General features: G+C 39.4%; 1 protein-coding gene and 1 long non-coding RNA gene across 4 annotated transcripts in view; one reads left to right on the top strand and one right to left on the bottom strand.

Moving 5' to 3' along the window:
- The window catches only part of ROS1 (ROS proto-oncogene 1, receptor tyrosine kinase), a 132,123-nt gene that overhangs the window by 87,895 nt on the left and 17,923 nt on the right, over nt 1–26,305 (top strand). For all 3 annotated transcript variants that reach the window (XM_082475074.1, XM_082475075.1, XM_082475076.1), the window contains 7 exons: nt 685–847; nt 2,054–2,118; nt 3,342–3,471; nt 9,506–9,603; nt 9,829–10,032; nt 11,070–11,204; nt 19,461–19,624. In XM_082475074.1, the coding sequence (XP_082331200.1) occupies nt 685–847; nt 2,054–2,118; nt 3,342–3,471; nt 9,506–9,603; nt 9,829–10,032; nt 11,070–11,204; nt 19,461–19,624 (959 nt within the window). The remainder of the gene's footprint in view (nt 1–684; nt 848–2,053; nt 2,119–3,341; nt 3,472–9,505; nt 9,604–9,828; nt 10,033–11,069; nt 11,205–19,460; nt 19,625–26,305) is intronic.
- Nucleotides 3,486–17,166, bottom strand: LOC309667186. The gene is made up of 3 exons (XR_014267599.1): nt 16,843–17,166; nt 9,526–9,656; nt 3,486–4,886 (listed from the first exon to the last, which is right to left on the bottom strand). It is a non-coding gene; the product is annotated as an uncharacterized lncRNA (long non-coding RNA).

Genomic DNA, 26,305 nt, shown 5'->3' on the forward strand with positions numbered 1-26,305 from the left:
CATAAGAACACAGGATTTGAAGTAGACACAGAGGTGACCTAAATCAGCTTTTCAGAGTTGACTTTTCCTGGAGAAAATATGCAGCATATCTGATATTCAAAATTCTCTTTTAAAATCTCAAAGCGTTTTTAATGCAGATGGATTGCCTTCCCTTCATGATATTCCAAGTGAGAAGCTTGACTTTCTAAAAGTTAACCTGATGGACAAGGAGTAATTTTGTGGTCATAGTAAATTTTGTTTTACATGAGAGATCAGGTGTATGAAGTAAAGCAAAAGCTTTTGAGATCATAAGCCCAGCTGTATTTATTACTAATTTGCAATAGCTTTTTACACAAATTGGTGACCTGAAGAAATTAATAACTGATAACTTTAATGAAACAAACTACAGTAAAAAGTCTTGAGGCAGTGCACACACAGGCATGCTATCAAAATGAAGGTACCTAGAAGTGAAGTAACATGTTCTGTCTGGGTTTTGGAAGAGAGTAGGAATATTCTGGATGATGGAATAGGAAAGGAATAGGAACACAGACACACCACTATGTCATGCTGAATGCACTACAGTGTTGCAAAACCATAAGATTTCTCTTCCTCTTTCTCATACTTTTTCTCTCTCAAACACTAACACCAACACCCACTCGTAAACCATATGCATTTTGGGAGACCAAAAATATCGTTATTTTCCAGTACGCTTCCAACCCAAGAGGAGATTGAAAGTCTTCCTGCCTTCCCTCGGGAAAAACTGACTCTGCGTCTCTTGTTGGGAAGTGGGGCCTTTGGAGAAGTGTATGAAGGGACAGCGGTAGACATCTTAGGAGTTGGAAGTGGAGAAACCAAAGTAGCAGTGAAGGTAATGCTGATCTTTTAACTCCTTGACTTGTTATGTCAGCATATTTACAGGGACTTACTAATTAGCTAAGACCTGGCAGACAGTCTTTCCCTTCAAATATACTATAAGAGAACTGGGGTGCTAGGTGCTAGGGCAGATAGTAAATATTTTAGGCTTGCTGGCTAGACGGTGTCAGTTGCAACTACGCAACTCTGCCATTGCAGTGTGAAATCAGCCACAGTCAATATGTGAATGAATGGGTGTGGTTGTGTTCTAGTAAAACTTTTTCTATGAAAATGGAAATTTAAATTTTATATTATTTTCATGTGTTATGAAATACTCTTCTTTTTTATAACTTTTTTCAACCATTTAAAAATGTAACAAGTTAATTATACCTCAATAAAGCTGGAAAAAATAAAATAACAACCAATAAAAATGTAACAACTATTTTCAGATCATAAGCTGTACAAAAATAGGTAACAGGCTGGAGTTGGTCCACAGGCTGTAGTTTGCTGACCCCTGGACTACACAATTATTCATCATGGTGTATTTGATGTAGTTTTAAGGAAGCCCTGGATATACTCTCATATTTTTATAAAACTTTCTTTTGATCAAAGGATGATGAATCTTTTATGTAATTGAGTAATATCCTGATCACTGCTTGTTAGGAATTTATTGCTTTGAGAGTGGGCTATACAACCAGAGAAGCTGGCGAAATTTTCTCCACTTCCAATTGACAGCATTTAACAGTCTTTCACATACTCTAACCTCAACTGGTTTAAACAAGTGTTTCTTTTTCTTACATAACAAGTTGACTTCTGGCTTTGGTGTAGTACTGTGTCAGGCCAGAGACAGTATATCTGAAATTCTCTCAACTTTGTACATGTATGGTGCCTCATGGTCCCAAGATGTTTGCCAAAGAATCAAGCATCACGTCTTCATTCAGGATATGGAGAGGGGGAAGGATAGTGTTAGATGTATATGTTCAGGAAAGTAAAAGTTCTGCACACGCCTCTCTCCCTCAGCAGTTTCCCCCTTACATCTCTTTGACGAGGACTGAGTCATATGACCACCCCTGTTTGCAAGGGAGGCTGGAGAATTGGAGAACACAATTTTTTATGATAAGGGTGGATATTACAAAACAAAACAAATATTGTCTCCATTAACCCACTGAGCTCATGGAAATGCCTGCTATACTGATTCCTGGCTTGTTTTTACACTGCACAGACTTTGAAGAAGGGCTCCACAGACCAGGAGAAGATTGAATTCCTGAAGGAGGCACATCTGATGAGGTATCAGGGCAGCTCTAAAATAATTTTCCCTTGGTATGGGTAGGAAGCTCTTACATCTTATTGGTGGATTTTTTTTTAAATTTTTATTTATTTATTTATGGCTGTGTTGGGTCTTCGTTTCTGTGTGAGAGCTTTCTCTAGTTGTGGCAAGCGGGGGCCACTCTTCATCGTGGTGCGCGGGCCTCTCACTATCGCGGCCTCTCTTGTTGCGGAGCACAGGCTCCAGACGCGCAGGCTCAGTAGTTGTGGCTCACGGACCTAGTCGCTCCACGGCATGTGGGATCTTCCCAGACCAGGGCTCGAACCTGTGTCCCCTGCATTGGCAGGCAGATTCTCAACCACTGCGCCACCAGGGAAGCCCCTGATTGGTAGATTTTTAACATTCAAAATGGCCTGACATAACAGATCATGCCCAAAATAAACATGGCTGAAGTTTAAAAGGAAATATGTCTGGAGTGGCAAGTATTCCATAGAACCCAGTCTTCTGAGCCTGGGCACAAGCAGTCCTCAGGCAGTCCTTTCTTTTACCTTCAATAATAAGCATGTTTTGCAAGGGATTTCTGAAGCTGTTCAGCTTTAAATATGCTTATGTTCTTCTAAATGTGTGATAATGGGTCAAGTAGACCAAGTAAGGGAGAGTGATGTCAATGAGAATATCCCTGGTCTTGGTAAACTTGTCTTCAAGGTTAGAGTTAGTTGATGGTCATGAAAATTACTCAAATACATCTTAATACACCCTGAGGCAGTGGTTGATCAGGTCCCAAGTTGTGGGTTCTGATTGTTAGATTGGGGCTTACTTGCTTTGACCTCTTGAGAAAATATTTGTAGCCAAACCTGAGTGTCTGAATTGTTTCTCTGAAAGGGAGAGAATATTTCATACTTGTCATGACCAAAAACATAATGTTCTAAAATATTTTTCGAAGAAGGACATTAGTTAGAATTACTTTCTTTTCCAGAACATAAAATGCTTAATATAAATATCACTTCTTCTAAAACTCCCTCTGTTCTATCCACATGCCTTGGCCACTAGGGGTTGCAATATTACTTCTGTAAGCAGGCATGCAGCTGGGTTCTTGGAAAAGGAGGCTTTCATTTATTAGGAGGAAAAAAAAAATCAGGGTTTTGAAGGAAACCAGAAATAAAGAATTGTTCTATTCCATAAAGATCCTCACTAGATTTCTGTCGTTGTCATGTTATCCTGCCTGTCTCTTTTCGCCTTTTAGCAAGTTTAATCATCCCAACATTCTGAAGCAGCTTGGAGTTTGTCTGCTGAATGAGCCCCAGTACATCATCCTGGAACTGATGGAAGGAGGAGACCTTCTTACCTATTTGCGTAAAGCCCGGATGACATCGGTAGGAAATGGGGTCCACAGTATTGGTTATGTAATGCAGATGACCTATAAGTTCGTCTTATTTTCCTTTAAATTCAATAGGCTGCAGTTTGGGCTGATGGTAGAAACTTAGAAGACTTCTGTCAAAAAAATTCTTGTATTTCCTTCATATTGGATTAGTCAAACTAGAACCCTGGGCTAATGTCTGGCATTTTCTGGCTATTTGAGCCTGTTCTTAGTATCTAATGGAAAAATAGGTCCCTCCCTGCCAGAATCATGGTTTCTGAAGAACAGAGAATGTGTGGAGTTTCTCTGTACTTAATCTATCTGCCTTTCTGTCCCAAATTGAAATTTCCAGCCCTTAGTCTTACATCTCTCCCAGTTGACTTTTCTGTGTGGATTTTCACAGGCGTCTCAAACTTTGGCCAAAACAGAAGTCTTGATTTCATGCATCCTCCTTCATGCCATCCATCCGGTTCCTTACTTTTCTTTTCCTGCAACCATGCTAATAGGTCCCGTCCACTCTAGGGTCCTGCTAACAAAATGCAGCCCCCGATCCGTCCTCTCCATGTCCGCAGTGCCTAGAGCAGCATCCAGCACAGCGGACAGTGTAAATACTGTGGCACAGTGTGGGGAATGAGGGCCGAGGGTCTCAGCACCGGTGGGAACCTGCTTTTAGGTCTCAGGTGAGAAACACCTGAGACAAAACAAGTAACTAAAATTTAAATGTGTAGTTTTAAAAATTACGGTTTCTATTTCTATTGAAGTATACATTGTATAGCTAAAACACTGAAATATATGACAAGGTTTATGGTGAAAAACAGGAGTCCTGTGCTCTATCTCACCCCCACATCCCAGGCCTCTGCTCATTCCTTCCGGTGTTTACCTCCACTTCCCTAAACGCTCTGCTTATACTGCTGCACAGTGAGTTTTCAACCTTGGGGGAAATCTATTGACTGCCTAGTGCAAGAGGCAAGGATTTAAGCTCTTAGTCATGTACCAGCCCGACCCCACCAGCTCTACACACAGAAAAACTTTGTTTTCCTCATCCTCTGACAGTTACCCCAATTTGCAGATAAATCAATATTGCAAGTTTATGTTACTATGTCTATTTAATGATTATTTGCTAAGTTACTCAAATACTATGATTGTGGTTCTTCTCTTGAGTAGTTTAATAAATGCCTCCCCTCCCTATTTGCTTAGGTTTCTATATTCCTAAACTCTCTGACAGAATTGTAACCCTTCTCACAATATGGGTAAATATATGAGATAATCCAGCTCCTCACCATATTTTTCTTGGACACTTCCCTCCTGGAGTCAATACAGGCGCTTGTCCTCTGGTCTCTACAGAGCTGTTACCCTAGGGGTTTCCTTCACATGTACCTTGGTAATTTCCATGTTGGACCTTTATTTCCTCAATTCCATGGCTTCTTTGTTCTGTTTTAGAAAAGAGAAAGCATGCAAGGCAAAAATCTTTTTTTTTTTTCATTTTGAGGAACTGTTCTTCCCCCACGCCCCACACTTGATTAATAATTTGGCTGGATTCTAGGTTGAAAATCCCTTTTCCTCAAAAGTAAAACTCCTGCATCTTTGTTTTCTAGCTTCTACAATTGCCTTTAAAATGTTTTATGCCATTCTGATTCCTGGACATACGATCAGTGACTTGCTTTTTGTCCTTCTCCGTGGAAAATTTTAGGAACTTCTTTTTTTTTTCCTTATAAATTTATTTATTTATTTTTAGCTGCGTTGGGTCTTCGTTGCTGCTTGCAGGCTTTCTCTAGTTGCTGCGAGCGGAGGCTACTCTTCGTTGCAGTGCGCAGGCTTCTCATTGCAGTGGCTTCTCTTTGCTGCGGAGCACGGGCTCTAGGCGCGCGGGCTTCAGTAGTTGTGGCATGTGGGCTCAGTAATTGTGGCTCGCAGGCTCTAGAGCGCAGGCTCAGTAGTTGTGGTACACAGGCTTTGTTGCTCTGTGGCATGTGGGATCTTCCTGGACCAGGCCTCAAACCCGTGTCTTCTGCATTGGCAGGCAGATTCTTAACCACTGCGCCACCAGGGAAGTCCCAGGAACTTCTTTACCTGTGGTACTTTTTACTTATCTGGACACACAGCCTGGAAAATCATCCCTTTCAGTTCTGGGATTTTTTATATTATTTCTTTGGTAATAAAGAAAACTCTTTGTTCCCTTTATGTCCTTGTTCTAGAAATCCTAGTAGTTGGATAATGGTCACCTTTGTTTTATCCTTTTCTTTTATTAGCTGTTTTCTCCTATTTTCTACTCTTTGTATTTTTGCTCTCAATTCTGATATATTTCCTTAAGTTTTTAATAGAATTTAAAAATTTAATTTGCCACAGACTCATTCTTATATTTTGACTGCCTCTTAAAATAGTATTCTGATTTTTCCATACATGCAAAATCTTCTTTTATCTTTCCTAGGATACTAATTATAGTTTTTTTTAAAGTGTTAATTTGCTTCCTGCATTGTCTTGACTTCCTTTTTTGCCTCATTGTTCTGGGATCTGTTTGTAATATGAGAAGCTTTTCTCGAATGTTTGGTAATTTGTGGCTGGTCTTCATATTTAATAGTGAGACCTAAGAAGCTGATTGGAGCCTATGTCTGTGGCAGCTTCCTTTTGGTTGTCAGGTGGGACCCTGATGTTCCGTTGGGGTCCCCTAATGACAGCATCTGGATGTCTTCCCTGGCATATGCCAGTTTCCCCAGAGAGGAATCTGCTGGTCTCCTGCCTGGGCAATAAATGCCTGAGCCTCAGTTCAGGGAGTCGAGTAGGGGAAGAGGGCTGGAGGTCTCAAGGCTCAGGATGAGGATTCTCATTTAATTCCCTTCTCCATTTTTAGCACAGTGCCTTAGTATGACTGGTATCTTTGAACTTGGAGTTGTTCTGGTTCTGTGTGTGTGTGTGTGTGTGTGTGTGTGTGTATGTGTGTGTGTATGTGTGTGTGTGTGTGTATGTGTGTGTTTAGCAGAGGAAAGCCTCCTGCTGCTGTGGGGTGGGGATCTCGGGTCTAGTTAGCCCTTAAAACAAACTTTTAAATATTCACCTTGCTTTCAGTCCTGCCCCTCAGCCCTGCATTCAGAGATACTTGCTACCTCGAATTCCAGAGTGTTTATGGGGTTCTATAGTGAAAAACATCACTTAATTCTTGTCTTCTCCCTCTGCAGGCAGCCAGCTTTCATCTCTCTTGGCTCTGCTAAATGACCACACCTCCACCTGCTTTCCTTCCTCCAAAATGTTTCCTTGTGCTCTATGTATTCTCCTGATCTGTTTATCCTCTTGAGATCACAACATTTCCTCTATAATGTCATTTTAGTAAGGTTTGGGGAGCGAATGAAACTAAAATGCATAAATTCAATTCCCCATCTTTAACAAGAAAGTGCCTCTGTAGATTTTTTTTTGTTTTTTTGTGGGGGAGAGAAGAGACAATGAAGATGGACTGAAAGAACTCACAGAGCTGCTTTTCCCAAACTACTCTTATTCAGCCAGTGTCCTAGCGGTTCTGACCATTGGTTCTCAAGCGCACTTCAGTTCTTCCGCTGCCTTTCCTGCTGGCTACCAAGGCAGCGTCCATGATTGTCTCCCTCGCCCTGACCTTATAGGACAGGGTGCCCTTAGGTGCTGAGTGCCAGAATCAAGGTGCGGGGTCCACAGCGGAGGGCCACAGGCTCTACGCCCCCGTCAGGCTAAGTTCACGCGGGGCCAGCCGCCTCTCCACAGAGAGTGCTCAGAGGCACTCTTCCAGAACTACCACAAGCACCCTTCTCCCCATCCCCACTCTGAGACTGTTTTGTTGGGTTGAATGCATAAGGATTGACTGCAACTGGGTTTATAAACCTTAGTCTGGTCCTTCATTTTTAGGACTCAGTTTCTGCCTCGTAAAATGGAACACTGAATCCAAAACTTTCTCGGCTTCTTTTAGCTTAGATATTCTAAGATTGTAGTAAGATAGAAAAAGTGAACAAAAAACCCTATCTATCAAGATAATACAACTACAAAGCCAGATACAATTCAATTCATGAAATTTTTGCTGGGTATTTATTTTACGACAGTGGAGGGTGAGGCTCTTGCTTTCAAGGGCCCTGCCACATGGTAGGGTGGGTAAGTCACATATGAATGACTCATTTAAGGTAGAAAGAGGGAAGGCCCATTAGAATGGAGTAGAGAATACACTGCTGAAGCACAGAGGAGAGAGAGATGATTTCCAACTGGGGAGATGTGAGAAGGCTTCACGAGGAGGTCTTCTGTTTGGGACACAACCAAGGTGCGAGATAGAACAGTTTCTGAAACTACACTCATATGAGTTATAAAAGGCTTTGACTAGGGATGGACAGAGATGGAGGTTCAATATGTCTGGAGGGTTTGGCAAGAGAAGACAGGTGGTAGCCGAGGGCAGCATCTGGGGTTAAGGAGGCCCGACATGGGGTAATGAAATGTTCCAATAGGTTGTCACAGGGACGATTAGGAGCAAGTTATAATTAGAGATTCAAGCAGGCAGGCAGCATTTGAAAATCTGTCAGCAGGGAACAGGGCACTAGCCCCCAGACTGAAGTTCAGGAGTAGGATTCTCTGCGAAGAATGTCTTCAAGAGTAGAGTAGGTTTTGCCAAGGGCAAAGCAGGATTCCATTCACAGAGGAACCACTGAACCAGTCGAGACACAAGGCAGGGACTCAGACACAAGGCTGTGAGGCGCGCGTCTAGTGGACCTGAACAGGGCTGCAAGGGATTGATTCTTGGGAGTAAAATTGAGTTTAGTTTTAAGACATAGGTGTGGTTGAGTGGGACCATGGCAATGTTGAGTCCCAGAATTCAGGATTCTTCTTACTTTTGGGACAAGACATGAGCTTGTCAGGGGAGTCAGAGGGAACAGCATTTCACAGCACCCATCTATGAGGAATCAAGGGATTTCAAGGTTGTGAATCCTTCGAGATGCTCATTGAAGGATGTGGATGGAAATCAGGAATACGGAGGGCATTCCAGGAATGATAGCAGGAATAATGAAGAGAGGTTGAGAAATGCGGAGCAGGTATAAAGAACTGCAAATGGCCCAGTGTGACCAAAGCACAGACTGTGAGAGGATAATCTATGGAAAATAAATGGATGTAAAGAGAGGTTGGTGCAGCCTGGGGCTGCCATGGAGGTGGTGCTCAGGAATCTGTAATAGACTCTACAGGCGGTGGGTCACAACAAAGTGAGCTAATTAAAGCACAGGAGGCTGGAGACATGGGAAGTTTGGGAAGCGTCAGATAGGGATGAGAAAGGCTTGAAATAGGGTAATTGCAGGGAAATGGTAAGGGACAGACAGTATATGAATATAGCCTTCAGGAAGGAACTTTGAATTTTTTCCATATGGTACTAATAAAAACTTCAGCTGGCTTTGTTCATGTAGAAATCATCGCAGCCAGTACAGGCTCAACTGTATATTTGTGCTGGCTCTCTTAGATGAGAGGAGTAATCTGTCTCCTTGAAATAGAGTATTGCTAACAATTTCTATGGGGCTCATATGGAGAACAAGCCCATTGTCATGACTGACTTTATAGCGTGACATTGGGCCAATAATTAAACTGATTAAACTATCATCATTACTGCTAATGAGAGCAGCTACTGTTTATTAAGTGCCTGTTATGTCCCAGCCACATTACATATCTTATCTCAAATCTGACACAGTCAGTATTATTGTTCCCATTTTACGTATGAGAAAGCTGCTTAGTGAATTAAGCAATGTGAGCAAGTTCACACAGCTTGTAAGTAGCAGAATTAGGTTTTAAACTAGTCTGTTTGACCTAACACCCTGAGATCTTTCCAATAAAGATCCTATATTGCCTCTGCTTACTAAAGATAGTCTTATATATGTATATTTTGGTAGAAAGCATATAAATGTAGTTCTTTTCCTCTTTGTTTGAATTCTTTTACCATAACTAAAAATTCCTTTAAAACATCATATATATGTGTGTGTACATGCATATATATGTGGCCGTATATATACATATATATTTTGTGCAAACTGGAAAAGTATCTGTAAGTTTTCTTTTATTTCTTACAGTTTCACGGTCCTTTACTCACCTTGGTTGACCTTGTAGATCTTTGTGTAGATATTTCAAAAGGCTGTGTCTACTTGGAGCAGATGCACTTCATTCACAGGTACAGTGACATTCTGGATAAAGTATTCTTATGAAGATTGGCACAATAATCACCTGTAGTTTGGGTAGAATATACAAGATAATTAACATTTTCATTCCTTCAAAATAGCAATAGTTTCTGTTAAAATCTCTCTTCTCTACAGACCTCCTAGTGTTACTTGTCTGATCTCTGGAACTCTATTATTATTATTATTATTATTATTATTAAGTATAGCTTCTGCCATAGGGATCTGGCAGCTCGGAATTGCCTTGTCTCTGTAAAGGACTATACTAGTCCATCACGGATAGTGAAGATTGGGGACTTTGGACTCGCGAGGGACATCTATAAAAATGATTACTATAGAAAGAGAGGAGAAGGCCTGCTCCCTGTTCGGTGGATGGCTCCAGAAAGTTTGATGGATGGAATCTTCACTACTCAGTCTGATGTATGGTGAGCTTAACAGGACACAGAGAAACGTGGGCAGAACCATCCAATGCCAGAGCCAGAAGGGATCTTAAAAGGTCATCTAGTTTGTTTTTTACGTGAGAAAACAAAAGACCAGAGAGGTTAAGTGATTTGCCTCAAGCTAAAGTGAAAGCTGGTGGGCAAGGAAGGGCTATTCCTGCGTCTCAACAGTTTATACCTCTCCCTCCAATTAGTTTTGATCCTTTACCTTACTGGTGTATGTGGAATAGGTCCATTTATTTCAGATAGCTTATTACTCTCCAAAAGTGTAGAGGCTATGACTAACAGGAATTGGTGCCTATGAATTAATGTCCAAGTACGTGTCCAAATGCCTACTATTTTGGGATGTTTGGTCATTAATTTATACACAGAATTTAAATCATGGATCTCAAAATGATTAGGACATGAGGGAGGTTTGGACAGCTCTTTATTATTTGAATAGAACCCCTCATTTTTCCTTGTTGACCCCAAACTTTTGATTAGAGCTGCTCAAAATGTAAAGATTCATCCAATAACTTTTAAGCTGGACTGGACCTCTGCAAAACTGGGGATGAAATGAAGTCAGTCTTCAGTGTTGTCAGCTTATATTCATGCCTTCCCTCTCCACATTTACTAGCATTCAAACTCAGGAAGAAAGGTGAAATGCTTTCTTGCTCACCCCTAGTGTGTTTGCATAATGAAGCTATGAAAGCCATAGGTAATGGAGGTCCACAGTGCAGATTCAGCCAGGGAAGAGGAACATAGTGTGTGTGTGTGTGTGTGTGTGTGTGTGTGTGTGTGTGTGTGTGCGCGCCCCCACTAAGCCTTCCTATCACCTTTGAAGTGTTGCTAGTATGCAGTTGCTTGTTCTCTTTTTCTTGAGGCCAACTTGCTTTTAAGTCTCCCATTTGCCTTTTATGGGGCCAATAATGCCAATCACAAAGTAGACTCTGATAGCCCCAGGAATAATTATGTTGGAAAAACTACTGTAAACATGATGTTTCTAATAAGTATAATTAAAGCAAACTCTTTAATATCTTTAGGTCTTTTGGAATTTTGATTTGGGAAATTTTAACTCTTGGTCATCAGCCTTATCCAGCTCATTCTAACCTTGATGTTTTAAACTATGTGCAAACAGGAGGGAGACTGGAGCCACCGAGAAATTGTCCCGATGATCTGTAAGTTAATCATGTTCCATAAGTACCCAAGAACAAAAACACGTGCACATGCAATCACGTGCCTTATTGGTATGGTATTTTTAAATAAAAACTGAATCTATATATTTGTATATCTTACGTAAAATGTAAATTGATTGTGGCACTTAATTTACTAAATACATGATGGTTTCTTTTTATATATATATATACATAATATTTCATTTCAGAAGCAAAATCTAGAACAGCAGAATATGTTTATACTCTAGTTTAAGAGAATTCTAATAAATAAATAAAAGCTCTTTGTGTATATGTGTGCGTGTGTGTATGTGTGTGTGTGTGTGTGTGTGTGTGTGTATTCACATATATACTCATTTTATTTTGGAAGATCTAATTTGACTAACATCTTAACCTGCATATTAAAAGGTTCTATTAACTAGGAATTTATTGTTTAAAAGTTGGATTGCTTTTGTTGATAAAGCTGATATTGGGATATAGTACTGCTAAAAATTATATAGGTTGTTATCTATTTATGAACTTCACACGAAGTGACTACGTAAGTATTAGTGACTTTATCAAATTGATCCTGGCAACTATTGAATTCTAATAGATTTGTGATCCTTGGAACAGTAGGTTATTTTGATCTAATTATAAAGGAAAAACAAGCCAAGTAATTTTGCTGAGTACTAATCTACCTTCTTGTGAACAACCTTAGCAGAACTATCAAGTCTTGACACTTTTTCTAAGAGGTGTTTTACCCAAGAAATTTCTAAAAGAACATATAATCAACAAGTATAAACTACTCTGTTGTGTGCACTACACCACGCTAAGGACTGTATGGAATACAGAGGTGTTTAAACCGGAGCCACGCTTCTTCAGCATCTCTGAATGTATTTTGAAAGAAAAGACACACACATGGAGCAGTTGGATAACAGGCCAACATGTAATAAAGTGCTAAACTGTGTGGTACAGACAAGTGCAAAAGGAATTAGCAGTATGCGGATACACACCATGGTTGCACTGCCTTGCCTATGCTGTGTTATTTCGAGGATTATTCAGACTAGAGCCAAAGATGATTAAGATCTGGGCACCTTGGCTGGATGTTCTATGGGTGAATGTTTTTGTATTATTTAAATCTTCCAGCTAGAAGAAGATTGGAATCACTGTCTGTTTCTGATTTAGCTCTTATAGCCTCTGGGATATTTACAGAGGGATCAGTTATACACATACCTGAACAAGTTTGGTGGCAGTGTCTAAAAGTACGATTCATGATCCTTTTGGGGCAGATGGAAACACTTCTACAAGTTAGGAGTAAGAAAGTTATACACAATTTGAAAAACTTTAGTCTAGGGCTTGAGGAAAAAACCCCAGCATACCTAAGTATAAAATACATTTTAATTAAATAGTTAGCAAACGAATCACTGTTTTGCATCTCTTACACATCTATTGAACACTCAGAAAATTCCTCCCAAGTTTCAGTTGCACAAAATTTTCCTTGTGCTGTTAGAATTCTATTTGGCATATCTTCTCCTCTAGGGGGTAACGTACCTCATCATAATTAGGCTTTTTTTTTTGGATAGGCACTCTAGGAATCAGCCACTGAATTATACGTTTTGACTGATGTGTTCATTTATTTTGTTTGGGGAAGAGGGAGGTGGATAATTAATTGCCCTATTGTGGAGAAGAAAAACACAGGTATGTCGAACTTTGCTCTATCCAAAAATTCAACTAGAAGGAGGAGAAAGAAGGAGTGCTAGAAAAGTTCTAGAAAAATATTCCTGATTATAAGTGGAAAAAGATAATATTCTATATAATTTTATCTTGAATAATTATTCAGTTGGATACATTATTGCTCTAATTTTATAAAAATATAGTTTCCTTGAAGCTAAAATTTCCATTGCTGATTTTGAAGTTCATTTGAACATCAGTAATTAAAAAGTGAACAATGCTCCAAGCCCTCTAAGGGCTGCATGCTCCAGATCCCTAGGAAGGGTTAACGACCCATGGCCAACCAGGAAGACAAGCTGTGCTAAGGAAATGGAGCTCTCAGCGATGCCATTCAATCTGCCCACGGCCTTAAGTTGTCATGATAAAGATTAACTACTCTCCTTAGAGTACAGAGGGAACTGATTTTTATTTGAAGCAGTTCTCTGAGATCATAGGCCCAGCTTAGAGGGTTGAAAGTCTGTGCTGAGCCAGGCTGCACCTTCTATTCACTGCTTAAATACTCAGCACCTGGATGCACTCTGGGTCAGGTGAGTCCATAGATGGCTACGCTGTGCTTAGCTATTAATGGAATGTGAGAGTTCAGAGCATTCCTGCCCTTCTTTCCATAGCCTGGGATGTACGGTGCAAAGCCCAGCCCTCAGCATTCTCTTCAGCTTTCAGTTTGCACAACAACCATAGCACTCTCAAGAACAAACGGGATCAAAGGGCAATCTACATCAAGTGAGAGCTCTTTCACAGGTATCACAGGGGCAACTGAAATTACTGGAGAGTCTCTCAAATGACGGAGGCGACAATGGGAGAACATGGAGGCTCACCACCTTATTTTTACCCCTTAAGAATATGTACACCTAGACGCTAATTGATGCTAATTGGGTCTTTCCGGGATTGGGTATTTTAAAGTCTGTATTTTATGTGCTTTGCTTAAAGACCTATAGAAACTCATCCCCTTAATACTGAAAGATGCCATGGAGTTTTCAACTGTTGAATTTCAATTGCCTTATGAATCCAAGGATTTTACTCAGAGACTATTAATGAACATGGTTAATGAGATTGTGCTATTGTGGAAAAAACTGAAGCAAAGAGGAGTAAAGGGGTTGGCATAGTGAATGGAAGAATTTGAAGCGGAACACTTAGCTAAATGAGATATTTCAAGTATAATGTGTGAGTATCTGTTTAGAGGTAGAACAACCAGCCCAGGTAAATTTTAATAAAAGTGAAGGAGCTGTCAGTTTATTTAGACTAATATGCTTGAATATTTGTAACTATAACTTGGTACAAGTATTTAATGCATGATACTGAATTGTGGCAAGTATGTATTTGTAAGGAAAGACCCCTATGCCAAAGATATAGTTGTTGTTAATTTACCTGAAAGATGTAAGAAATGCATTTTTTAGGATTGATAACATTTTAAAAGCCTAGTCATTTATTCCATTGTCAGCTTAATGCTGTTTAAGAGCACAAGTTGTACTCTTTACTTTTAAATGATTACTGCTTTATAGAGCTCCTCTTTTCTTAAGCTAGGGCAATCCAATGCTCACTTGGCCCTGGACAGTGGGAGAGAAAGGTTTTAAGTACCATCAGGTCAATTGTTTTTGTCATCAGAGAGTTAAGAGTAATGATGGACTCAATGTAAATTAAAGCCTCCATAGATGAAAATTAGGAATATCTGATTAAATAACTTGCATAGATTAAACTTTTGGAGGGGAGTGTGAGTGGGTGAAGTACAGAGTGGCAAAGGGGCAACTGCATGGATGGCTTCTCTCCCTTCTCCCTCCGTCCTCCTCTTCCTCCTTCTTCCTTCTCACTAAATCATCTCCATTAAGTGTCTTGAATACTTTGTAGAATGAGGTGGGATATAAATAAATAAACTAAAAACTTCATAATTGAAATATGACAAGTCTTGAGAGAGTCAATGTATCTTTGGCAGTATCTCAGAATCGCAACTTTCTTTTTAGAAGGGATAGGCTCCCTGTGGCAAGATACACTTCACTTTCTCCTCTCACCTCTTAGGACAGCCCTAAGATTCCCATCAAGATTCTACTTTAACTACTGGTTTAAACTCCATGATCGAATATCAGTTACACGATGTTATTTCAGAGTCGAATTGTCTTTCATTGAGTTCTCTGTGTCATCCCTGTTTCTAAATGCCACAGATTATAAAGAAATATGTAAAAGATTAGGTTCTTAGCAATGATTCTAATCTTTAAAAAATAAAGCCAAGTTTGGCACTCCATATCCAGAATGCAAATTCCTTGTAATATATATGAAAAGTCATCAGATCAATACTGAAAAACAGACCAATATTAGGTTTCTCCATGATACTCTGATATTGAGTATTAACTCTGACCTGAGGTGCTTGCAAGAATGACGGAGATGGAAGTGGAGTCTGCATGCCATATACAGATACAGCTATTTTAAATACAATAGCTGTGATGATTTCTGCGTCATTGGCACCTAGCAATTGAATATTTTCTTACTCCAGCTCCACTGTCATTGTCTTAGTCCAACACCATCATCTCTCACCTAGTCTTCTTCAATAACTTCCTTCGCTTTGTCCCAGCTTACTGGACAGTCCAACACCATTATCTCTCACCTAGTCTTCTTCAGTAACTTCCTTCGCTTCGTCCCAGCTTACTGGACATATATTCACTACCAAATGTGAAATAGACAGCTAGTGGGAAGCAGCCACATAGCACAGGGAGATCAGCTCAGTGCTTTGTGACCACCTAGAGGGATGGGATACGAGGGTGGAAGGGAGACGCAAGAGGGAGGAGATGTGGGGATATATGTATATGTATAGCTGATTCACTTTGTTATACAGTAGCAACTAACACACCATTGTAAAGCAATTATACCCCAATAAAGATGTTAAAAAAAAACAACTTCCTTGCTTCCAACTTGCCCCTCTACAATCAATTCTCCACATATATCAACGAGAGTCATCCTTTAAAGATGTAAAGATCATGCCCACTTAAAAACCTTGGACAGCTTCCATTGCAGTGCCATAAAATCCAGCACCTAGCCTGGCCCTTGATCTGTGTGATCCTCACCTCTCTGACCTCATCTTTTATACTCTCCCCCTTAATGACTGCTCTACAGCCACACTGGCTTTCCTCCCCATTCTAAAATGTGCCAAGCTCTTTCCAAATTTAGGAATTTACACATGCTTTTGCCTCTTCTAGTGTGTTCCCTGACTTCCATCCCCACCCAGTCCCCATGACTAGCATCTTATTTTTCTACAGAGTTCATTGGCTTAAACATCACCTCTGCAGAGGGTCCTTCTATAAGCAATTTGCCAAAAATGTTCCATCTCTAATTAGAGCTCACATTTGTTTTCTTTAGTACATTTTTTAGAACTTATAATTTGTAATTGTATATTTATCTGTTGATATGGTAGTACTAATATTTTTAAATACTTCTCAGTTTATGTTTCTTTATCAGTCTTTCTCTCTCTGCCCCCAATCTGCCTTCTAGATCCAGAAAGTAAAAAAAGAGAACAGGTGCTTGACCTTTTTAGTGAGTCAGTAGACTTGGAAATGAAGCTTGGAGGAGAGAGAGGGTTATCTGTTGGGCTGGCTAAAAAGTGCCTTTGATTTTTAAGTAAAAATAAAAGACACATTTTTCATTTTCACCAAGAACTTTATTGAACAATGTATTCACCCTCTTATTCCACTACCTTCTGCCATTTTTCAGGCAACTTAATAATTCCATCTTCCCAAAACTTATCTTTTTGAGCAAAGAACTGTTCCAGGTGCCTTTTACAGTCTTCCAGGGAATTGAAATATTTTCCATTAAGAGAATTTTGTAAAGACCAAAATAAATGGAAATCTGAAGGCACAATGTCTGGTGAATACAGCAGATGAATCAGAACTTCCCAGCCAAGGTGTAACAGTTTTTGCCTGGTCATCAAAGAAACATGCGCTCTTTTGTTAACCTGATGGAAGATTATGCATTTTCTGTTGACTAATTCTGGATTCTTTTCGTGGAGTGCTGCTTTCAGCTGGTCTAATTGGGAGCAGTACTTATTGGAATTAATCGTTTGGTTTTCCGGAAGGAGCTCTTAATACAGGATTCCCTTCCAATCCCACCATATATACATCACCTTCTTTGAAGACCAGCCTTTGGTGTGGCTGGTGGTGGTTTATTTCACTTGCCCCATGATCTCTTCCATTCCACGTTATTGTACAATATCCACTTTTCATCATCCGTCACAATTTGTTTTAAAAACGGAATGTTTTCGTTACGTTTAAGGAGAGAATCGCATGAGGAAACACAGTCAAGAAGGTTTTTCTCGCTTAACTTATGTGGAACCCAAACATAAAAGCGATTAACATAACCAAGCTGGTGCAAATGATTTTCAACACTTGATTTGGACATTTTGAGTATGTCAGCTATCTCCCTTGTGGTATAACGTCGACTATTCTCAATTAATGTCTCAATTCGATCACTATCAACTTCAACTGGTCTACCCGACCCTGGAGCATCCTCCAGCGTGAAATCTCCAGCACGAAACTTCACAAACCACTTTTGACACATTCGATCAGTCACAGCACCTTCTTCATATATTGCACAAGTCTTTTTGTGCATTTCGGTTGCATTTTTACCTTTCTTGAAATAATAAAGCATAATATGCTGAAAATGTTGCTTTTCTTCCTTCCACCTTCAAAATTAAAATGGCTACACCAATTTTGATAAGTTTTTTTATAATGCACGCTGATGTGACAGCTGTCACATACAATCTAACAAAATTGTTTTGAATGAAGTTAAAGACAACTAAGTGCTACTAGAGCCACCTTACGGAAAAAAACCAACGAACCTTTTAGCCCACCCAACAGACTCCTTTAGCTCCTTGTTAGCTTGCTAAATGCCAGGTGTGAGCAACTAAACCTATAATTCTATATAAGGATAGTCTAATAAAAAAAGAGGAATTGAAGAGAAACTCAACTCCTTCTAAGCCCCGGGCAAGTGTAGGAAGAAGAGACCTTAACAGATAGAGGTAGGAAGATGAAGATGTTGGATATTTAGGTCTCGAAACCTCTGTAGGCCTCAGATTAGGTGCGGGTGACACCAAGCACAGGGAGCAACTGCCTACTCCTCCCAATTTGGTGGGATGGCAAGGAGACCACTGAGCTGGGGATCCCCCACATTGACATGGACACCCAGCATCATGAACAGGGTAGGATGGCATGTCCAGACAGAGAACATGTAGCTTGCACTTCTAAGCCTCCTTTGTTTCCTGTGTAGAGTGAACATTTTGTTGAAAGCTGGAGATTCAGCCGAGGAGCATCCTGTGGGCATGCAACAGAAACAGGAAGGGATTTCCTGGGCCTTGTCAGCAGATATGGGACATGATGCTGTCTCAGAGGCCTGCAGCTAGAGAGAGAAAAGGGGGGACCAGTTCAGGGAGAAGGGCCAAAAGAACAGGTTAAAGGGATCATAGACTGCAGAGAGCAGCCGATGCCTGCAGGATGGACCAGATCAGTCACTCCTTATGGAATTCGTCATCATTCCATTCTGAGACTAGAGAAGGAGGGCACAGTGGGGTCCAAAGGATCCTTCACTGTGCCAGTGCAACTCACAAAAGACTTTCACCCAACATAAATCCTGATACCACCTTGGAGAGGAAGACAGAGGGAGTAGGAATAGACTAAAGATAAGAGAGACTGAGTTATTATCCATAAAAGACTGAGAATTACCTAAAAAGGGTGGTTTAACATATTGGAATGGGCTAGGTTATAAATGGCATTGTACTAATTTTCTTCTACTAGGTGGGGCTTTGAAAATTAGTTACAGAACTATAAAAGAGCTACAATTTCCCCCTGCTCCTATGAGTTGTAGTGGATAAATTTTGTCTCCCTCTTACTTTTGCTATATATATCGTATGAGGACAGGAGTCACACTGCCACATCTCTTGCTCTTGATATACTGCTCATATATAGTAAGTGTCCAACAAATCTTTGCTGAGTGAATGAATGAACATTAGTCAAGAGTTCTGCACAGACATTTCTTAGACAACCATTAAGGAAAAGAGAATGTTCAACCAGCTATTTATGTCTAGGAGAACTGAGTCTCTTAATTAACCTGGCAGTGTAATGAAGAGTAAAAGCATTAGAATTGGATCTGATTTCTACCTCTGGTTCTGCCACTAAATATCTGTGTGGCTTGGAGTAAATCTTAGATTTTGTTTCAGATATCAGTGTATGAATGTAAAATTTAATCTCAGCTTCTTCAGTAATTTTTATAGCTGTTAGTTTCCTAATGGGTTCAGTAAACATTTTCCAACCATCTATTTACTATCTATTTATTTAGATTAATAACTGTTGAATGTCAGCTTTTCAGAAGGAAGATGTTTTCTAATAAACGTAGTTATATTGCCAGCCACTATTATATAAGAAACAAAAGCTTTTGTTCTGGTTCAGTTATATTAATTACGGAAAACTGGCAATAACTCAAATTCTTTTCCTTCTGAAATGACCTTACCTGGGTTATCAGTAATGGCTACCTAGTGATATCCAATCACTATTTACTTCATGTCCTTACCCACATATCCAGGTGGAATTTAATGACCCAGTGCTGGGCTCAAGAACCTGACCAAAGACCTACTTTCCATAAAATTCAAGAACAGCTTCAGTTATTCCGAAATTTTTCCTTAAATAGTATTTCTCAATGCAGAGGAGAAACAAACCCCAGTGGAGTCATAAATGAAGCCTTTGAAGGTAAGTTTGATTCTTCTTCAGAATTTTTGGGTTTTCTCTACAGTGTGAACTGAATAAGGTTAAAATGGGATGTACGTGGAAGACATCTTACAGTGCGTAAGAAGAATAATATACTGGCACCATCCTCATAATCAAGTATTTATTGTACTCCTCTTTGAAAATAATTTTGATTTGTTCATTAAATTAAAAAAAAAGAATAATGGTATGGCCCCTGGATTTATAATTTAAGATAGTAAGGATGAGAATTAACATGTTAGACTATATTTTCATGAGGCCTGTTCTCTCCGCCCTCCACCCCTCATGCCAGTTTGTACCTCAGTGGCAGAGTTGAGTTAATTATAGTTGATGGTACATTATCGTCATTGGTCTATGCAAGACTTCTCTTTCATTTGTTTGTTTGGTCCCTTTATCTCCATATTCCTCTCCTGTTCTATTTCCTCCCTTCACCTGCCAGGCAGCCATACTAATGTCTTTAATGTGTATCTTTTAATTTGTTGTATATTGTATACATGGATACTATCGTGTTATGTAATGCTTCTTTTCTTTCTTTTTCATTAAGTACTGTGTTTTTAAGAGTCATCCATGTTGCTATGTATATATCTAATCTGGTGCTTTTAACTGCTATTTAGTTTTCTACGATTATTGTAGTGGGTCACACCTTGCTAAGGTCTACTGTGATTCCACTTCAGTATTTTGGTATTAAAACACAGTAGTCACTTAATTCACTTCCAAAATCAGATTTACAATACATTTGCCTAATTGGCTGCAGAAAAATAAATTTTAAAATGATCCCTCCCAGCTGCTCTTAAACTTCATCCCATTATTAAAAGTTCATAGGACCCTTTGTTTTTTCTCAAATGCAAACATTCTTGCTTAGAAATAAACCTGGCAAGATGGACCATGACTCAGAATCCCTCAGAAATTAAGACTCTCCGTCTCTGCACTGATTGATTACACAATGGCTGATGGTTGCCCTGGAGTCATCTCTCTACAGTGAGACCTTCACCTTGAGTGGTGCACTTGACTAATAATAGCAGGGAAAAATACGAAGCCCAAGGACGAATATCTGCTTGTCTTGTTTGCTGTGCTTCTGACTATACATTTTGAGTAACTTTGGATCCATGACATGAATGGAGATAAGACTCTGATCATGAGACTTCTTTAACACAAACAGCTAAGTGACAGATTGGAAAGGGCTGTGCTTGCTTTGAGCATGCATCTTGAACCTCATCAGAACAAGCCTTGTTAATAATCTCACATTGGCTCTACCTGCCTTCTCATCATGGAACCGAGCTGATTCTAGGAGTGCCAATGGTTGAGCGCTTAGGAGTTATAACTGCAAGGCAACCCCATTTTTCTGGAGGGTTCTATACGTATACTTGACTGTGTGAAGGTTAAGGAAAAACATACCTATAAGCCATTCTACATACAATAAAATCCTTCTCATTTTCTAAACATTTGCTTAATGTATTCCTTTGAATGAATTTTTGAGAAAATTTAAAAAATTATTTCAACAGATACCTGTTGACTTTTGTGCAAGGCTTAGTATAGTGGTAAGCACCTGAATTTAATGTGTACCACTGGGATGCTTTAAAGAAAAAGAAGAGGCAAGAATATTTCTTTCCCTTGAGAAACTAGAGTCAGTTTCTTTAATCTTGTGTGTAATGTTTAGTAGTGAGCTGTTCTTCTACTGGTGATTTTGAAAGTTGTCCTTGTCATAGGACTGTGTCTCTATCCACAGGAAAGGTGAGTGTCACCAGTCCACTACTGAATAATACTGTTTTACCCAAGCCATTTGAATCTGCCCCTGCTTGGCCTGGTTCTTATTGGTTGTAACTTCACATATGGAAACTTTAGAGGAACAACAATCTGCGGTGGTTTGCTAATATGTAAAATGAAATCTTTTGTTCCTGAGGTAGATGAATGGCAGTAAGTGGGTTGAGTTGATTGCATAGATGTCTGAAAGGCAAGCAGAACATGGTTTTGCTTACTGGGGACTGAAAGCATGATTTCCTTACTAAATCACTGCTCTGATCTCTAGAAGGCAAAGCTTAACTACTAAGCCTCTGATTCAGATTTTCTTGTGAATATCATTTTTGTGGCCTTTATAAAATAAACACAATCATCATCTTTTTAAAGGTTTAAAAAAGAATTTTTATGTTATTTTACAATCAATCAAAAAAGTGACTCCTGATCCTTTCCGATTTTTCTTCTAAATTTCCTAGTAATTAATCTCTGTACTAGTTCTTGCTATATTATTTTTATAACTGTATTTAAAGATCTTTATTAGAAAAGTAATTTACGTTTATTGTTTAAAAAACATATAAAAGTATCTAAGCAGCATAAAAAGTTAGTCTCTTACTCCTTCCCTGTCCTTACTCCCCATGCTAGCCATTGTTTGTGATTTGATAATATACTTCCAGATATTTCATATGCATATACAACTATTTAAAGATATGTTCATTTGTGTATGTTTGTATACATACACACTGGCTGGTAGTCTAGAGGAATGAGTGAGATGTAGATTCTCTGGTCAGTTCTCCACCATTTTTCTTTTTTTTAACAAATGAGCTTATTTTTGAAGATTTGGTGAGCAGATGATTTTAAACTACATCTTCTGCCAGAAGCCAGGAGGCATTCTATGTTGCCATTGAGAGGGAATTCATGTTCTGTGGGAGTCCTGCGGCAGCATGCCAAACCTACACTGTATGGCAGACGGAGAGTCAATAAAAGCCACTGAGAGGTTAATTCTAAACTGAGTCCTGCAGGGGGGTGAGAAGAAGGTATCTCAGGATAGAAGGAGCAGTATGTAGAAAGTCAGGGAATAACAGAGAATGGGGGTTCACAGAACTGCAGGTAGCTTATCACACTTGACGGTGGGAAATGGCAAGTGATGAAACTGGAGGAACAGTGGTCACACTAATCACATAAGAAATGAAAATTAATGAAAGCTGAAATAATGAATGGTGACAGGTATAGAAAGAAGGATATGGAAACCAGACTTACCACAGGGGTAGATGCTAGAGGATTTGTCATCTAATTGGGTGAAGAAGAGAGAGGAGACGATGGTGAATCCCAGTGATTTGAGAAACTAGGTGCAAAGTCGTGCTCTTCCCAAAGGCGGGGGCACAGGAGGAGGAACAGCTTTACGCATGTTTGGTTTGAGCTGAATGTGGGAGAAATGAAGAAGCCCAGTATTCAGTTGGAAATACAGGTAGTTGAAGTCAAGGGTGTAATTGAGGTTATTCAATTAAAGTGTATAGAATTAGAAGAGAAGTAAACAGTGGATGGGACCCAGAAAACAGCCAATATATGAGGGACTGACAAAGAAAGATGGTGGGCACTGAGAGGAGAAGTCAGAAAGGGAAGAGGAAGGCTGTCATGGAAATCCAAAGGAGAGAGGCTCACGGACTTGAGAGTGGTCAAATGCTGCAGAGATAAAGAGTTCCATAGGGTTGCGAGGAATTTACAGTTGACTTGTGTTATATTTTAAAATTCAACTCCTCGCTCACGGAAGCCTTTCCTTCTAATGTGTACAGACATTTTATATAAAAATTACGGAGGCTGTCATAATGGGTGTTAGAGGGCCTGAGAGCTTAGTTTTACCTTAGGGTCTACCAGAAGTCTCCATGAACCCTTAAGAAAATCTTTTCACCATGTAGCATTACCTAGTTCATCTATGAGACCGAGGTAACAGTACATATAGAGAACAAAACTCTTTTTGTGAATGGCTTTTAATTGCAGTATTAGTTAACTTTATTTTAGCACTTTTTTATATATCACTTGTGCTATGTGGGTTAACTCATTAAATCCTCACAATAGCCCTATGAAGTGGGCATTATAATATTACCATTTTACAGCTGAAAAGATTGAGGTTAGTAACTTGCCCATGGTCATCCTGCTGAATGGGGCTGGAGTAGGACTCTATTCTAGAGCCTTTGCTCTCATCCTTCACAGAGACGTGGCTATGGTTAGAAAACTGCTCCCACACTCTCCCCACTTTGTTTTCTTTGGTATGCTGATTTATTTAGGTGCAAGTTGTTGAAAGACTGAATTAAAATTCTAAATAATATTTAAAAAAATAGAGAAGCAGACATAATGAGGCAGAATAAGGATGCAGGAAGAGGTTAACAGGGAATATAATCAAACTCTGATAATTTAGATAGAAACAAGTAATTCTGTGCCATGACAGATATATAATTTTGGTACAAGAGAAATTCACATTCTGAGATTTACAATGAATGTAAATCCTGATGATAAGGAATGGAAAGAGATATGGGGATCACCCAAAATTTTGATAATTCGATGTGACTGAACAAAAGTGGCAGAGAAGAGAGAAGAAATACAATGAAAAGCAGAGTTTGCATATTTGCAAAGGACAGAAATCATGGAACAGTCTCTTCAAGGCAAGCCTAAACTTAATTACCTTTTAAGTAAAAGAGAATGTATTTAATAATAGTTTGCTGCTTTGCAGACTGCTGGGCATATTTAACAAAACTGTAAGAAGTCTTCTTTGTTATTGTCGGAGATATGTAAGAAGAGAGGAAAGCCACTGGGAGGACTTTTTTGAAAAAAAAAAGGCATTAGGATTTCAGGGAGCAATAATACCATGCCTATGCTATGGTCCTACTGACCTAATGGGGTGGAGAGGGGATAGAGAGAGAAGATTAGTAACATATCTGGGGATCTAGTAAAAATATCCCAGTGACTTCATCCAAACATTTGTGTAAACATCACCTCATCAGTCCCAGAGAGTTCTACAGGAAACAAATCTAAATGCTCTTCTGCTGTTCTAAACATAGCCAGTCAGCCAGCATATGTCTTGTCTGTAAATATCCTGTCTTACTTGGAAGTCTTTATTTTAATATTTCCCTCTTAAACCAAGGGTTGCCAAGTGCATGCCATCTTTGCTCAGGATCTCTCTCTGCTTTAAGGACCTGCAGGTTTTCTATACAGTAGTTTTTAAACCAAAATAAACAACCCGCCCCATCTCTCATAATTATGAAGTAAGAAAATGTACTAATTGCTGAAAGCTTGCCAGGGTCAAGTTACTAAATATTGCCCTAAGTACTATGAACCAATGAAATAGTTAGCTAATGATTTCTCTTTGACATATTGCACCAGAATTTGTAAAAAGAATTTATTTGCCGTATGTAAAAGACTTTTTTGCAAATAACTCGATATAGGCAAAAAATTAAATCATGTTTCAGTAGAAAGTTTCCCAATATGCTATTTAATGGACTAAATGTATGAGTGTGAAGCAGCTGATAACACGAGTAGCTAGACCTATATTGTAGGTGTACATTTTTGCTGAAATTCTAAACTCCTTTAGCCTAATTTCTTTAAGCCCTTCAGGAATATCATCCTAATTTCCTCAGTAATCTGGGCTGCCGGGCAATTTAAAGTTAAATATCCTATTTCTTGCTATCATTTTTTTATATTTTCTATTGCTATTATCATGCATAGCAAGTTATTCTTATGAGTTTCTCAATGGCTATAAGTACATATTGACAATAATCATAACAGTTGGATCCTTCCATAGATATTCAGCACTCAGGCACTAACCAAACCTGACACCCGATAAACTTATTTCTGTGGGAGATATTTCACAACACTGACTATTTGTGTGGTTTGAAATATACTAGAATGATGTTTGAACAATGAAGAGGAACATGGGGTGATGCCCAAGAACCTGTGAGCCTGTAGCTCAGCCTTCTTGTTCTTCAGCAGTGGGGGAGGGCCTGAAAATGAAATAAACACCTAATAAGACAGAGCAAGGACAGTGATTCACATGCTTCTTTAATAAAATAAGCTTTGTAGTTCAGGTTTGGAACTTGGTAATAGGTAGATCCGTTAAATTCCATCAGGGAATAATAGATGCAATGGTGCTTCCCTTAGTCCTTTGAAATTATTTAAAATTTCCCCATATTTCAATTTAAATAAATCCAGCCTGGGTGTAGGTCAGGGCTAAGCACAGAAGCTTGGCAGCCTCACCCACACATTTGGATGCACTTGTGCTGGAAGTAGGATGAGGAGAAAGGGAAGGACCTGCGTCTGCTGACTGGAATGTTTCTGATTTGCAAAACGTGATGCTGTATGAAAGGACAGTAATATTTCCGACTGTAAATTTTTCATCCAGGTAGTAACACCCAGAGGTTGGAAAGCATTGATAAAAAACAAATAATTCCCACAATATACATTTGCATATTTATCTTGTTGATTCCCTAGAATTTTGCGGAATGTTTCAGAAACCCTGCAATTAGGTTTCAACAAGAATTCTTATACTTTTCTAAGTAAGAAGGTCAGCTTCTAAGTAGAGAAAGACAAAATAATATGAGCACAGTTGTGAAGAAGGTCAAACTACCCTCTGGCTGCCCATCTTTCTATTGCCACGCCCACCTCACACACATGTGTGTCTGGAGGCAGTGCCTCTCAAGGACTCCTGCAGGGCACACTGCCCACCACCTCCTTGTCACACAGCACGGCAGCTCCACTCTCCCCTCAGGGAGGTCAACATGAGGACACAGACTAGAGCCAGACAGTTTAGGTTCAAATTCTAGTTGTGTGACCTTGGGAAAATTGTTAAACTCCTCTGTCCTCAATTTCCTCATCTGTTAAATGGAGATAGTGCCAGTACTGACTTAATAGGAGAAGAATGAGTTAATATATGCATGTTGCTTA

Source organism: Balaenoptera physalus (assembly GCF_965194825.1).
Source record: "Balaenoptera physalus genome assembly, chromosome: 9".
Lineage (NCBI taxonomy): Eukaryota > Metazoa > Chordata > Mammalia > Artiodactyla > Balaenopteridae > Balaenoptera > Balaenoptera physalus.